The sequence below is a fragment of the Vombatus ursinus genome, unplaced genomic scaffold, assembly GCF_900497805.2.
Source record: "Vombatus ursinus unplaced genomic scaffold, bare-nosed wombat genome assembly UNPS02014874.1, whole genome shotgun sequence".
Lineage (NCBI taxonomy): Eukaryota > Metazoa > Chordata > Mammalia > Diprotodontia > Vombatidae > Vombatus > Vombatus ursinus.
The window spans coordinates 13,794,398-13,810,412 of record NW_020954652.1 but is presented as its reverse complement, the minus strand read 5'-3'; the positions used below and the strand labels follow the sequence as shown (position 1 = coordinate 13,810,412).

General features: G+C 37.0%; 1 protein-coding gene across 4 annotated transcripts in view; it reads right to left on the bottom strand.

The window, feature by feature from the left end:
• The window catches only part of PPFIA2 (PTPRF interacting protein alpha 2), a 664,632-nt gene that overhangs the window by 57,567 nt on the left and 591,050 nt on the right, over nucleotides 1-16,015 (bottom strand). For all 4 annotated transcript variants that reach the window (XM_027842480.1, XM_027842481.1, XM_027842482.1 and 1 more), the window contains one exon: nucleotides 7,065-7,158. In XM_027842480.1, the coding sequence (XP_027698281.1) occupies nucleotides 7,065-7,158 (94 nt within the window). The remainder of the gene's footprint in view (nucleotides 1-7,064; nucleotides 7,159-16,015) is intronic.

The window sequence follows — 16,015 nt, the reverse complement described above, 5'->3', positions numbered from 1 at the left end:
CACGTCTGAGATGAACAGTAAGGCGAAGAGGTAGGGTAATATAAATGACTATAACAAGTAACCAGGAGACCACTTTTTCTTAGGGGTCCCTATGGGCCAGTTTGACAACCATTTTTAAAGTCCCTTGGCAGTCTGAAGTGGCTATTACTGTGTCAGAAAAGGTGGCATGTTGTGGGGACTAGGAGGTGAAATAGTTTATAAACAGACAAAGAGACCCTTAACACAGGAGCTTTCTTGTCAGCTCTGAGAATTTCCTGAAAAGCAATTTTTCTCCACTAAAATAGAGAGCATTATTTTTTAGCCCCTTCCTCCGTGCAATTATTTTTAAAAGATCACTTAAACTATTATAATGGATTCCTAGTACAAAATCAAGGTGCTAGCTTGACAGATGGGATGAATTCAATTCAATACAACATATATTTAATAACTAATTGCTTACTATAGTGTTGCTAGCCAATCAGGCTACAAAGACAGAAAATCAAGAGTCTTTGCCTTCAAGGAGTTTATGTTATGCTATAGGCAAGATTTATGTTTTTTTTTTAATATTTTATAATTTTGGCTCAGTTCTCTATATGTTTGAGAAAGGAGGTCTTTATCAGAGAAATATAATGTAGAATTTCCCCCCAGTTAACAGCTGTCCTCCTAATTTTGACTGCATTAATTTTGTTTGTGTAAAATCTTTTTAATTTCATGTAATCAGAATTATTCATTTCAATTCCTGTGATCTTCTCTCTTACTTATTCACAAATTTTTATTTTATCCAAATATCTGGCAGGTAAATTTTTCTATGCTCCCTTAATTTACTCATGATATCACTCTTTACATCTAAATAATTTTATCCACTTTGACCTTATCTTGGCATATTGTGTGAGATGTCGATCTATGCCTAATTTCTGCTTAACTATTCCAGTTTTTCCAGCAATTTTTGTCCCTAAATTTTAGATCTTTGGGTTTATCAAATACTACATTATTATGGTCATTTACTACTGTGTATTGTATACCTAATCTATTCCACTGATCTACCACTCTATTTCTTCCAGTATCAGATTGTTTTGATGATCATAGTTTGAAATCAGGTATTGCGCTAAGCTGCCTTCCTTCACATTTTTTCCCCATTGATTTTCTTGATATTCTTGAACTTTTGTTTTAGATGAATTTTGTTGTAATTTTTTTTCTACTGATATGGCACTGAATAAGTAAATTAACTTAGGCAAAATTGTCATTTTTATTATATTGGCTTGGCCTACCCATGAGCAATGACTATTTCTCTACTTGTTTAGATCTGTCTTTATTTGCATGAAAAGTGTTTGTAATTATGTTCTTATAGTCCCTGAGTTTGTCTTGGCAGGTAGATTCACAAAAATTTTATATTGTCTGTAGTTATTTTAAATGGCTAAGCAAATACACAGCTAAGTAAATAAATATAAGCTAATTTGGGAAGGGAGAGTACATAGACACACACACACACAAAACACATACATACACACACGCACGCAACCAACATGGACTGGGAAAACTTCTGGAATGAAGACAAAGATTTTGACAGGCAGAGATGAGGATCCAGTGTATATCAGGTATTGTAAAACAACAGAGGGACTGTAGAGGGAATGGCCAGTTCTTAGACAGAGAACATTAATGAAAATAATATGAAATATGACTATAGAGGTTGGTTGGAGCTACATTTGGGGTGGCTTCACATGTCAGGCTCTGGAGTTTTTATTTTCCTCATGATAGAGTAGACAGAGAGTTACTAAAAATTTTAGACCTATGATTTTTGGTAACTTTATGGAGGATGATTGTAGAATGGAAAAACCAGGATGGGGAGGGGTTTGGAGAGATTTAGGATGTTCTTAGAATGTCCCAGGCAAAAGGTGATGAAGCCCTGAAGTACACAATAGACCCTGTGAGTGAACAAAATAAGTTGAACATGCATGCAGGTTACATCAATAACACTTGTCAACTGAATGGATATGTAGGGTAAGGAAGACATAGTCAATCCACAGATATTTAAGAGTCTACAATATGGTAGACAGTGGGGATATGAAGAGTAAAGTAGAAAAAATCCCCACCCTCAAGGACCTTATATCCCATAGGGGAGACAATATGGAATGATAGGACCGTAGATTAAGAGTTGAGAATGACCTAAGAGGCTGACAAAATGAAAAGGCTTCACAGAGAAGGTGGCACTTGAGTTGAGTCTTGAAGAAAACCAGGGATTCATAGAGGCAGAGGTGACGAGGGTGTCCATCTTTAGGGGGTGGTTCAGCCAGGGCAAAAGTATGAAGATGGGCGATGGTATGTCATATGGATGGAACAGCAAGTAGACCAGCATGGCTAAAATGTATTTTTCATGGAAGGCAGTAATGTGTAAGAAGACAGGAAAGAGAAGGAGAGCCTAGACTGTAAAGAAACCTAAGTGCTAAATAGAAGAGTTTATTAGATGTAGGAAACAATATACTGAGTAAAAGAGTAACACAGTAGTACCTGTGCTTTGGAAAATGTCTTTGGTAGTGACATGGAGGATAGACTGGAGTGGGTAGAGGCTTTAAGAAAGGAAATCAAATACCAGGCTACTTCAAAAGTTCAGCAGATTGGTGTTCTAGTCTGAACGACGGTGATAGCTGTGTGAGGGTTAAGAAAAGGCATGACTAAGGTAACTCTCAGATTGTAAAAGTGGTATCCTTGACAGAAAATGAAGTTTCTAGAGGGTCAGATTAGGGGAGAAGATAACCAGTTTCCTTTTACACATACTGATTTGGAAATGACGACAGAATATGAAGGTAGAGTTTACTAGCAGGTAGCTAGCAATATGGGACTGGATTTTAGGGGAGAAAATTGGGAGATCCATCTATCTTTCTGTAGATATAGATAGAACAGTTGATCTATCTCTCTACAAAGAAAGTGACAAAAAGAAAGAAAGAAAAAAAGAAAGAGAAAAAAGAAAAAAGGAAGGAAGAAAAAAAGAAAGAAAGAAAAGGAAGATATATTTGAGAGTCTATGAAGATATATTAAGTGAACTCATGCAAACTTAATCACTAACTGTGTGGAAAGGGAAAATGACAAACAAAGGCACCTATGTTTAGGGAATAAGATAGCATCAAGCTAAGAAGACTGAGGAGAAACAAACACGTAGAAAGATATCTAGAACAGGTCAGTACCATGAAAGCCTACAGGTGATACACAGTGTCCGATGTGGTAGGGAGGTCAAAGGCAATGATGAACGAGAAAAGAAAACTGAATTTAGCATATGGTTATCAGGGAGACATAAGAAGAAATTTGAGATGAGAGAGAGAGGAAATAATTAGGAGGACAAACTCCCAGAGAAGAATATAATGGATGGCATAATAATAATGGTTAATAACTAGCTTTTATATAAGGCTTTTAGGTTTACGAAGCACTTTAAATGTTACCTCATTTTACCATCATGACAATCCAATAATCTAAGTGCTATTTTTATCTCCATTTGTACAGACAAGGAAACTGAGGCTACATCAGTAGAGAGGGTCAAGTGACCCTCTCTCACAAGTGACTCAGGATCAAACAGCTAGTAAATGTGTGAGGCATAATTTGAACTCAGATCTTCCTGACTCCAATTCCAGCACACTCTCACTATACTACCTACGCACCTCAGATCAAGGGATTGCGGATACAAATAGAAGAGTTGGCCTGGACAAGAAAAGACATCTCTTCCTCAGAGACTGGGGTATTCTACATCCTGGTCAAAGTAGTCTACTCTGTTTGTCTGAAATGATATAGTATCTCTTCTATCTATGCCTTTTCCAGGTAGTCTCCCAAGTACGGAAAACACTCCATCCTTATATCCACCTCACATACTTCTGAGCTTCCTTCAAAGTCCAGCTCAAGTGCCATCTACACAATACACTTCTCCATCTCTCCACTAATTCATGTTTTCTCTCTCTTTTGAAAATATTTTATATTATTTTACTTTCACACAGATGGGATAATGTATGTAAAGTGCTTTGTAAATCTTAAAGTGCTATTTGCATTGAGCAATTGTTCTTGTTATTGATATTATTAGTCTATCTACTTGGAGAAGGTTTAAGTTTCTTGACCCTTTTTTCTCTGTGTATCTGTAGAATCCAGGCCAGTGACTTGACTGTAAGTGCTTTCTGAATGAATGATTGAACATGGTACGCACAAAATGTCCACTGAATTTAATTGGATTGAATTGAGCAAAGAAAGACAGAATGGGGAATAATGTACTGTGGTTTGAGGTGAAGAACAGGAAAGAAGAGGGAGATCAGAGGAGATGGCTTCTCATTATTTTTTTCAGTAAGGAAAAAGGAGGTGTCACTTGCTGAAGAAGAAGCATCAGGGGATGGCAAGTAGGGCATGAGGAGAGAGGTTTGGAATAGATGTTGTAGAAAATGTGGTGGAATCAATCAGGGAAGAATAAAAGGATTACCATGCAGCAGTGAGGGCTCAGTTGAGATCAAATGATGGGGATTTTTTTTTCATGGACCTAACTGTCCATTGTATGACTATCTCTAGTAGCATTTAAGATCATAGGAGTAGGCCCTGAGGATGATGGTGGAGGTAAATGAAGGCTGAGGTCTGCCAAAGTGTGAATAACAACAGAACAAAGGGGAAAGTATTGAAGGATAAAGGACAGTTCATAGTTGGATGGATTGGTCCATTACAAATAAAGACTATGAAAGGAAGGAAATGCCTAGATGAAAGATTGAGAGAAAGAGGAGAAGTGAAAGGGTTAGATATTGTGGTAACATGAAAGGACAGAGATTTTTGATAGGAAGGCAGCTGTCAAGGGCATAGGTAATGGTGCTCAGGACTAAGATTTACTTTTAGGAAGGCCAACATTTTAGGGCAGGGATAGGCAAAGTACAGCCAGTAGGCCAAATCTAGCTCTACCTGTTTCTCTATAGCTTCAAGCTAAAAAGGTTTTTTTTTTTTAACATTTTTAAATAAAATATTATTGTATTTAAAAATAAAAAAAAATAATACATTCTTATCTGGGAAAAAAGTATAGGAGCAGAATACAGCTTGACTTAGCTAAGTCCATGAGCAGCTGAAAACAAATAGAAGCTTAATAGCTGCCATACAAATGTATACACACACACACACACACATGCACACATACATACACGCACATACAACATGAGCTACCTCTATTTCTCTGAGTTTGAAAGAGAACCATCTAATAGACACTTTCTACTAAAAACTGGAAATAAGTCAGCAATTGAACAAGTACAATATTGCGCATCTTATATTTCAAGATTTAGTCTTATAATTCAAATTTCGATGTCATGCTTATACTAATTAATTTCATTTATACTTCAACACTAAATGTAAGGCATATTTCATTTTATGACTGCTTGTAAGTCCCCGTCAGTGACATCTATCACTTTGTCACCACTTATGTTTGAAGATAAATTTTATTATGTAGTAACTCTAAGTATCTGTGGGGATGAATGGGCAGGATCTAGAGGGTACTACAAGCTGCTCTTAAGTTAGCAAGTGAGAATGTATGAGACTCAGTTAACAATTTTATTTGAGGCATTTAAGAACTGCTAAGTAACCTAAATTATTTAGTGTATAAAATTATGTAGCGTATAGCTCTCATGACAAATATAATATATAATAACTATTCTTGAAATATGCTTCTGTTAATAATAAAAGAAAAACCATAAAAAGCAAAGTTTAACTAATATTTCCAATCATAGATGCTTTGATTGATTGTATTTATATGGGAATAGCCCATCTTAAACTTCACAAATACTATAGATTGAAAATATTCAAGGTTTGAAAACATTTCAAGGGTCATTTTATTGAGGTCCTTCTTGGCATAGACATTAACAAAATCTCTGGAGTTATGTTTTTTATCTTTGAAGTTCTATGGCAAAGACGCATTGGGAACACTCCATTCTTGAACTCTCAGATTCTCATGATAAGAATGGTTCAATGGTTCATGATAATGGCTCAAAGGGTATCTCTAGGCAAGGAGAGATGAATATGGAACTGAATATCACTCAAATCACAACAAATGTTGTGGATACAAAAGATGAGAATGAATCTCAGGAACAAAAAAGGGAAGAGCAAACAAGCAAATTATGTGGAAGGAGGAAGCATCTTTGCTTTCAAAGTACCTCCTCTAACCATCCTCTTTTTCCTCTCACAGATGTCTGGGATGACATTGGAAGCATCCTATATGTGTGGTTTTTTTCCCTTCTCTCTTTATGAGACAACTTTATTTTCTAGCAGCTGCTGTGATTCACAATCTATCACTTTCACAAGGCATTTAACTATTACCCACTTTATGTGAATGACAAGATATACTGTCAGTTTCCTGACAGATGTGAAACAAGAAGTCACTGGTCTGTTGGGATTCTGAAATAATTATACATTCACTAGACAACAAAAACACTCCTGTCTTCTATTTTTTTTTCTTTTTTAAAAGATGCAATATGTGGATCCAAAGAATGGCTAACCAGAACTCTGAGTGTAAGAAAACAAGGAAGTAGGTGGTTGGGGTATAATTAATTCAAGAGAAACTGTTAAGTGAGATACCTGATCCCACAGTGGGCAGAAAAGGAAAAAAAAATGCTGTCTCATCCTAACCTAAAGTACTGGAGTTCTTAAATCCTCCAAGCTGAATGCATGCATCTGGATACATTTACTATAAATTTCCTTCTTTGAATTTCTATGATTTTTGGGGGTTGGAGTGGGGCTTAGATAGTATAAACTACAGAGAAAGAGACTCCATCAGTAGAGGAAGTAACCCCGTCTGGGAGTTCCCTCTGTCTTAATAAAATCCTAAGTCCTGTCTTTATGCCCTAATCCTCTCCTGAAGAAATTATTCGTTCCTACTATAACAAATACTTTATACAAAGCATTTCAAATTTGTGTCCAATACATCAAGGAAATATGAATTGAGAATCTATAATTAAAAAAGAAACAAATAGGGAAATACGAAAACATTATTTTGCCTTCCTAGCTTTCAAATCTGACTGTTTTTGACTCTCCAAATAAAAATACTAACATTTTACATCAACATTAGCTAAGGGAGAAGAAATTATCAAACCTACTTTTTCTTTAGTCGCCGGTCCTTCTCAGCTTGGGTTCCAAGTTTGCCTAAGCCTAGGGACTCCTGTGCCGCAGCTTCCGTCTCCATAAAGCCTCCTATGGAGAAATATTTTAGATTAGATTATATTAATACAAGTATGTTGAACCTACTAAGTACTTAACAAGCTGCTAAACTTTTCTTTTCTTCAGCATCATCATCATCATCATCATCATCAATATTTTGCTGCTAAATGTCTGAAAGGGTGTCAGCAATCAGTGCCTCCATTTTCTCACCATCCTCTTGCTATCTTTGATGTCTAGCAATTTGGCAGCTATCTCCACCTAAGATGCTCCCTCCAAAGTCACCAGTCAACTTCTAAATGAGAAATTGTATATGTATACACACATATATACACGAACACATAATAAACACACAAATACATACACATATATGTATATGTACACACATTTATGTATATATGTGCATGCACAGATACATACACATATACATATATACACACAAAGATATATACATACATATACACATATATACACTTGCATACACATACATATACTTAGATACCTATAATCATACTTACATATAGACATATACATTAATATGCATCTATGGAAGACTGTGCTATACTTGTTTGCCCTCTGTTTCTCTGAGGGTGGATAACCCCTTCCTTCCTTCCTAAGTCAGAGTCTTTCTGTATTTTTCTAAGCCCATCAACTCATCGCTTCCTACACCACAGCAACAACCTACCTTATACTGTCTAGTTATTTTCAATAGTCTAAAACAATATTGATTATATGGCTGACATATAATGTAGTTTCTCTATTTTTCTCTTTTGATTAAATTTATTTTAGCTTTAACTTTGTCTGAGATCATGATTACTACCTCTGCTTTTTCCCCTAATAAATTCTAGGCACATACTTTGGGCAGGTTGGCAGGTAAATATTTCATAAGGGGATTAAGTTGGGATTAAAGGAAAGAATATATGGAAAGTAGTTTTACAAGAAAATGGTCAATGATCTCTCTCTCTCCCTCCCTCTTCTTCCCCCTCCCTCCCTCTCTCTCTTAACTTCTCTCAACCCCTCCCAGTCCTTCCCCTTGTTATCAATCCTTTCAGCTCTATTTATATTCAACTCTTTGTTGCCCCATTTGGGGTTTTCTTGGCAGAGATACTGCAGTGGTTTGCCATTTCCTTTTCCAGCTCACTTTACAGATGAGCAAAATGAGGCAAACAGGTTTAAATGATTTGCCCTGGGACACACAGCTTACAGTAAGTGTCTGAGGCCAGATTTGAACTCAAGAAGAGGAGTCTTCCGGACTCCAGACCCAGCACTCTATCCACTATGCTATCCAACCACCCTCACCTTCCCCTTACCTTCCTCTATTTTTAAAGCTTGCACATTTACAATGTTACAAGTTACAAGTATACAAATACACCCTATTCCAAGGAGTATAAAATTTGATATATTAACATACAACTAAGTTAAAACATTGAAAAAAAAATGTGTGCTGACTTTCAGAAGTCAATTGGTTTTTCTTCCTAAAAAATAATGACTCCTATACTCAGTCTCGTTATTTTCATCTTATACAAGTGTTTCAAAAATTCTAAAAACTTTCATCCAAAACCCCTGGTGGGTACAGTGTCATTCCCCAGCAGATTCTACAACACTTGGTTTAATGCCAGTATTCTGGGTTCATAGAGTATACACAGCCTCAGGGCAGAAAAGGGGAGAAATAAAAACATGCTGGGCACTAACAGTAAGACTGTTGCAATTTACAATGCAATTATTTCTTTCAGGACTCTTAAGTGGATAATTAACTCATAAATTATCTACTGAACTATAAAAATGAACATTTTCTTCTGTAGTTTTTATTTTCAGCATTGGTTAGACTCAGAAAAAAACTTGAAAAAAAGGGGGCCATTATCATCAGATAATTTTATGAAGCCATTTATTTAATCGCAAAGTTCAAGTTCAAACTGTGGATACTGTCAACATTAGACAGAGAGGTTTAGCTAATGCTAAGTCTCTCAGAGGAAAAAGCCCAGAATTTTGCAATATTATTACGATCATTGAGCCCCACTAAAACCAGCAACTTGCCTTCTATTTCAAGAGTATAGGAAGCATCTAACCAAAGTAATAACTCATCTGTGGCTGTTTGCTTTTTTACCAATTAATTAAAAAGCATTTATTAAACACTCAGTAAACGTCAGGCACTTAATTTTGTAATGGGAGTACAAAGAGAAAAGTGAAAAGGTCCCTGCCCTCAGGGGAATTACATTCTAATCAGTTGACAAGACATACATAGATAAATATCGATGGAGATAATATACCTAAAGCAAAGTTACAAACCTTAATTTGTCATGTAAATGCTAGCTATTCTAAATATTAATAACAACACAACCACTACCTGGTAGCAGAAGGGAACTGGAGAAGGTAGAAAGTGAATCTTGAAAGAAATCTGGGATTCTAAGAGATGGGTGTGCAAAGGAAATGCATTTCCCACTTGATGATCAGAGAATACAGTTATGAATCAAGCAAGTAATAATCAATTGATAAACATTTGTTAAGCACCAACTATGGGCCAGATTGGGCAGCTAGGTGGAGCAGTGGATAGAGCACTGGGCTTGGAATCTGGAAGACTCATCTTCCTGTGTTCAAATCTGGCCTCAGACACTTAGTAGTTGTGTGACACTGGGCAAGTCACTTAACCCTATTTGTCTCAGTTTCCTCATATGTAAAATGAGCTGGAGAAGGAACTGGCAAACCGCTCCAGTATCTTTGCCAAGAAAACCTCAAACGGGGTCATGAAGAATCAGATACGGCTGAACAACAATAACTAATCAAAAATCATGGGCCAGATTGCTATTGAGATGAAAGATAGAGAAATGTGTGAAACAGTAAGTAGTTCAATACATAAGCATAGGAGAGAGGCTGGAAAGGCAGACAAGACCCCAGCTTATGAACACTTAAATTTTAAACAAAAGAGATTTTGCTCTTGATGTAATGGGGAGCTAGCCAATGGAGTAAATGGATGGGGGTGGGGAAGAGGGGAGTGAAACAAAGTCTCATTGCTTTGCATGGCACATAGACCTTTTATTATACTATTACAGGGTAAGATGGTTGCTCAGATTGGTTTTTTTTTTTAAATCTCAATGAGAGCATTACAACCTCTAACTTAATCTCTCATAGCTTAATATCTTTGCTCTTAGTATCAAGAACAATTTTCTTTTAAGATGTCAACACATTGTTCTGATTTAGTGAATTCGATTTGGGGATCACAAATGCATCTTACCTGATTATGTATATGTTCCATGAACATTTCCAAACTTTTTTTTTCCAGCATGGAAAATTTTAATTTCTTTGGCCCCCTCCAATCCATAAAAAAGTGTGCCCATCACTAACTTAAGATTTCTTATCTTAGTACTTACTTAAGCAAGGCACTAAATTCTATTATTCTAGAAAAGCAATGCACTGCAAGGCTAAAGTATCCCTTAAGGATTATTGTTTAAGACTTGAATTTTCCATGAAAGAGTTGGTGAAGACTTTCATTTTATTGTTCTCTTTTCACACATTTGAATTACTGTGTACTCATAAATTATCATGCATAATCTGCCAGTGATAATAAAATAGGTCTTTTGGAATGTAAATCGGAATTAACAAATTCAGTCAAAAGTTATAAAATTCTCAATCAGCCCAGATGGAGAGCTATTTAATAGAATCTGAAACATTTTGAGTTACCAGGTGGTCAAATGAATCTTCCCTTCATAGTAAAACAAGGAAAAGTCTATTATTATTTAAGTGAGTTCTTTTTCAAGAACACAATGTTTTAGGGGATGAGAAAGACAACAGATATAAATAAGGAAACCACTGCAGAGCAGAAATTCTAAATCATATCCTAGGAAAATTATAGGATATGTAGTTTCTATAAACAAAACTCAAGTAATAGGAAAAACGAGATGTTTAGAAATATTCTGAATATACGGAATCCTGGTAAGACGTGGGTACCAGTTCTATCTCCGCTAGATTCTGGCTGTGTAACCCTGGATAAATTACCTAGCCTCTACAAACAATAATTTTCTTTTTTGTAAAATGCGTATAACAAAGTTTCTAATATCTCCTTCACAAGGCTATTATAACACAATAATTTACTTAAACTATTTTGCAATATTGAGGCATTGTAACATGTGTTACTTTCATTTTTATCCTCATAGTAAAAAAAATATGGAATAATAATAAGGGATAATAGGGCAAGATCATTTTAAAAAATACTGAAATGAAAGTGCAACAAAACCTAGTTTCTTTCTTGTAATTCATTTTTTAAACAGTTACCAGAGAAAATTTTCAAAATATGTTGTTTGACCTTGTCATTTTGCTTTTCAAAAGCCATTGTGGATTCCCATGCTAAGATTTGCTAGTCAAGGTTCTCCATGATGTCCTCATTCTACCTTTCTGGTATTATCTTGTACTCTTCTCTTTCATCAGTTCTTCATTCAAGCCAACCTGGTTGACACACTGATGCAGAAACATAGAATCTCAGGGGTGGAAGGTCCAGACCCCAGAGGTCATCTAGTCCATCCCATCCCCAAATAGCAACCTCTTCTACAACATAGCCAACAAATAGCGATCCCGCCTCTGCTTGAAGACCCCTAAGGAACAGGCATCCAGTGGTTCCCAGGGCAGCTCATTCCACTCCTGTGTAGCTGTAGATACTCAGAGTTTTTCCTTGGGTAGAATGTGAGTCTGACTATGACTATACTTGGATCAAAAATGGGTCTCTGCAATTTCCATTCATTGCTTCTAGTTTAGCCCTCTAAGACCATGCAGAAGAAGTCTAATATACCTTAAAAATAATAGCCCTTAAAATATTAAAAGAGAACAAATAACTTTCCCCTCCACTGACCCCTAGTCTTCTCTTTGTTGTTCAGTCCTTCAGTTGTGTCCAACTCTTCATGACCCCATTTTGGGTTTTCTTGGCAAAGATACTGGAGCGGTTTGCCATTTCCTTCTCCAGTGGATTAAGGCAAACAGCAGCTAAGTGACTTGCTCAGGGTCAAGGAGTGAGTAAATGTCTGAGGCTGGATTTGAACTCAGGTCTACCTGACTCTAGGCCCAGTGGTCTATCTACTGAGCCACCTATATGACCCACCTCCTTTCTAGCTTCCTTTTATGTGGTGTCTTTTACATATTAGAATACAAGGTTCTTGAGGGCCAGGGACTGTTTTGCTCACTTGTATTTCTTTTCTTTTCTTTTTTTTTTTGGCTAGGCAATAGGGTTAAGTGACTTGCCCAGGGTCACACAGCTATTAAGTGTTATGTGTCTGAGGCTGGATTTGAACTCAGGTCCTCCTGAATCCAGGGCCAGTGCTCTATCCACTGCACCACCTAGCTTCCCCCTCACTTGTATTTCTGAACCCAATGCTTGGCACACAGCAAACACTTAATAAATGTTCTACCTGATTTTTGAAAGAAGTCTATTGCCAAAAAACAAAAACAAAACAAAACAAAAAATTCCAAAATAGCAATCTGGATGCTCAAGGAATGGATTGAGAACCAAAAAAGGCAGGAAGAGTAGATTTAGGAAGAGGTTGAGAAAAAAAGACTGAGATTTTGGGCTTGGTGTTGCCATCAGCTAAACAATGGATGAAAAAAATCTCCCACCATGTTATTAAAATGTTAGGCTGCATAAAAAAAAAAATTAACAATGACCTACTAGGCTATTTGGCATGCACTGTTGTGTATCAAAAATTAAGAACAAGCTAATGTTATAAAACCCACAAATATTTGAGAAAGTAAAGAAAATGGAAACAGAAAGAAGAGAAACAAAATCTATCTCGGTAAGTCGCTTTTATGTACTGAACAATCAAACTCATCCCCTTACTCAATTATGCAACACTCACTCATTCCCCCTCCCCTCCCCCCTTACTCCCCTGGGAGTTATTTAATACTCTGGCTGAAGTATATTTAATCACTCAGCTATCGGCACAGTAGTTTCCTAAAGCTTCTAATGCTCTCATTGGGTTTTACACTGGGAAAGTCTGGAAAGATGTGTTATTTAAAATTTGTGTGTGTGTGTGTGTGTGTGTGTGTGTGCGTGTGTATCTTGAAGACTACAGGCCAAAATTGGTAACCAAAAATATCATGTTCACAAAGTCTCCCAGCACCAAGTCAGGAAGCTAAAAGCTTGGGGAACCTGGCTTTTGAATAAATCTGACTTCTCTTAGGTTGGGAAACAAAAACGGACTCTCTTGCTGAGTCAATAACTCCATTTTTTTTTCCCGTGGTGTTACAGGTTATGAGTGAAACTGTGTCCTAGTGATCAGCCTGACTCTAGCCCTCCTCCCAAACAGAACTCAAGGAAAACAGGAAGATACCAAAAACAAAAATTGAAAAAAAAAAAGAAACACTGCACTCTCAACATTGAAGTTGAGAAAAAAGGATACATGATATAACTAGGCATTTGGAGAAATGTAATAGCTAAGAAAATGTATAAGATGGAGGACCCAATGATAAATGATACTGCCAGATAGTCATCATATAAGAGACTGTCCTGTATGTCTGTGTCGAGAGCCATTTTCAGTTGTATGACAATGTATAACAATCTCATATTTGAGCCTGGTCAACCCCACAAAAAAGTCTAAAAACTCTAAGTCATTACAAGGTTAAAAAAATCAAATCTTACAAGTTTCCAGACAAATTCCAGTTTGGCCTTTTTAGCCCTTCATTATTTGGTTTTAACCTACCCTTTTATCCAAATTATATATTACTTCCCTTCATGTACTCTTTATTTCAGTCAACATAACTTTTCTGATGTTCTTCATAGAAAAGATTTCAACTCTCTTCTCTGTGGTTTTATACAGCATGTGTCCAATGCATAGAAATGCATCCTCAGCTCTATCACAAATATTCCCTCTCACATATCTTCAACCTCTTCCCTACCTATTTACTCATTCCTCCCCTACTGCCCTCAACATGTCTAAACCTTTTCAATTAAAAAAAATATACTAGACCCTAAATACCCTGAATTTCTCTCCTCCCTTTTTTTCCTTTCTTCTTCTTCTTCCTTCCTTCGTCCTCCTCCTCCTTCTCCTCCTTCTTCTTTTGGAGGCCATTGGTGTTAGGTGACTTGCCCAGGGTCACACAGCTTGTAAGTGTCTGAGGTTGCATTTGAACTCAGGTCCTCCTGACTCCATGAATGTTGCAGTATCCACTATGCCATTTAGCTGACCTCTCTCCTCACTTTCTTGCTCAAACTCTTGGTAAAAAGATCTCTATACTCATTGTCTCTGTTCCCTTCCTTCACAATCACTCCTCAATCCTATGAATTTGGTTTCCCACTTGATTCATTTCTCAACTGAAATTGCTCTCTTCAAAATTATTGATAATGCCCTCATTCCAAATCTGATGGTCTTTTCTCAGCTTTCATCCTTCTTGATCTCCCTTCTCCTTCTGAATAACTCTCCCCTCCCTGAGTTTTCATGACACCATTCTCTCCTGACGCTCCTCTCATCTTCCTGAAGCCCTTCTCCATTCTTTGCAGGTTCATCTTCCATACCATGCCCCAAGATCATTTGTGTTCTCTAAGGCTTTCTCATGGACCCTCTTTTCTTCATTCAGTGAACTCATCTGCTCTCATTGGCTTAATTATCACCTCTATGTAAAATGATCTCTACAGATGACTCAGAGACCCATAGAGCTGACTCAGTGTTTCTCTCAAGTTCCAGGCCAGTGTCTCCAGCTGCCTACGGGACATTTCCAGTTGACTGTTCCAAACACATTTCCCAATCTACAAATCCAAAGCAGATCAAACTCATATCTTTTCCAAACTTCCCTGTTTCTGTTGAACACACCACCATTTTTTTTCTCTCATGATCAAAACTATGGCATTATCCTCCAGTCTCCCCTCATCCCACATCTTCAATTAGTTTTCATATCCTGTCATTTCTACCTCCACCATATTTTTTTTAATTTTGTATCCAATCTCTTCTCTCCATTCTCACAGTAATAATCTTAGGTCAGTCCTTTATAACTTCTTGTCTAAATTATTGCAACAGCTTCCTAATTGGTCTTTCTGCCTCAATTGTTTCTCTCTTCTACTTATGTTGCATACAACTGCCCAAGTGATTGTCCTTGAGGAAAGTTATGCTCATGTCATTCCCCTACATAATAAACTCCAGTTATTCCCTATCGCCTCCAAGATAATATATGAACTCCTCCATTTAAGTTTTAAAGCTTTTCACTACTTGGTCCCAATATATCATTTCAACCTCTCTGAATATTATTCCTTCTCCAGCATGCTACAATCCAATCTGCAGTATCTTCTCTCTCTTCCTTGCACATAGACCTCTACCCATCTTCTTGACCTTACAATGACCTTTCCTCTTGCCTGGAAGATGATCTCTCTTCACATTTGCTTCATAGACTTTCTCTCTCCCTTTCAGACATAGGTTAAGCATCATTCTTTCCATGAAGTCTTCCTGATTCTCTCCCTTCTATATCTGGTCCCAAACTGCCAGCCCTCCCTAACTACCTAGCCTTTATTCTCTATATATTCTACTGTGTATACCTGTGAATGTACATGTCTCCCCATTAGAATACAGATTTCTTGAGAGTAAGGATGAGTTCACTCTTTGTATCCATATCCCAGAGATTACCAGAATGCCTGGTACATAATGGGTGCTTAATAAATGCTTATTGTGATTAGAATCTCTAGTATCCTTCAGAGATCTTATCAAATGTCAGTTTTTACATGAAACCTTTCCTGATCTTCCTAGCCATTAGAGTCCCCGGCTTCTACCTCCATGACCTACCTTGTCCCCGTCAGTTCCTGTTTTAATTCTGTCTAAATTTTGTACACATTGCCTCCCCCTATAGACTGGAAGCTCCCTGAGGGGAGGAATTCTTTCTTTTTTCTTCCTTCCTTCCTTCCTTCCTTCCTTCCTTCCTTCCTTCCTTCCTT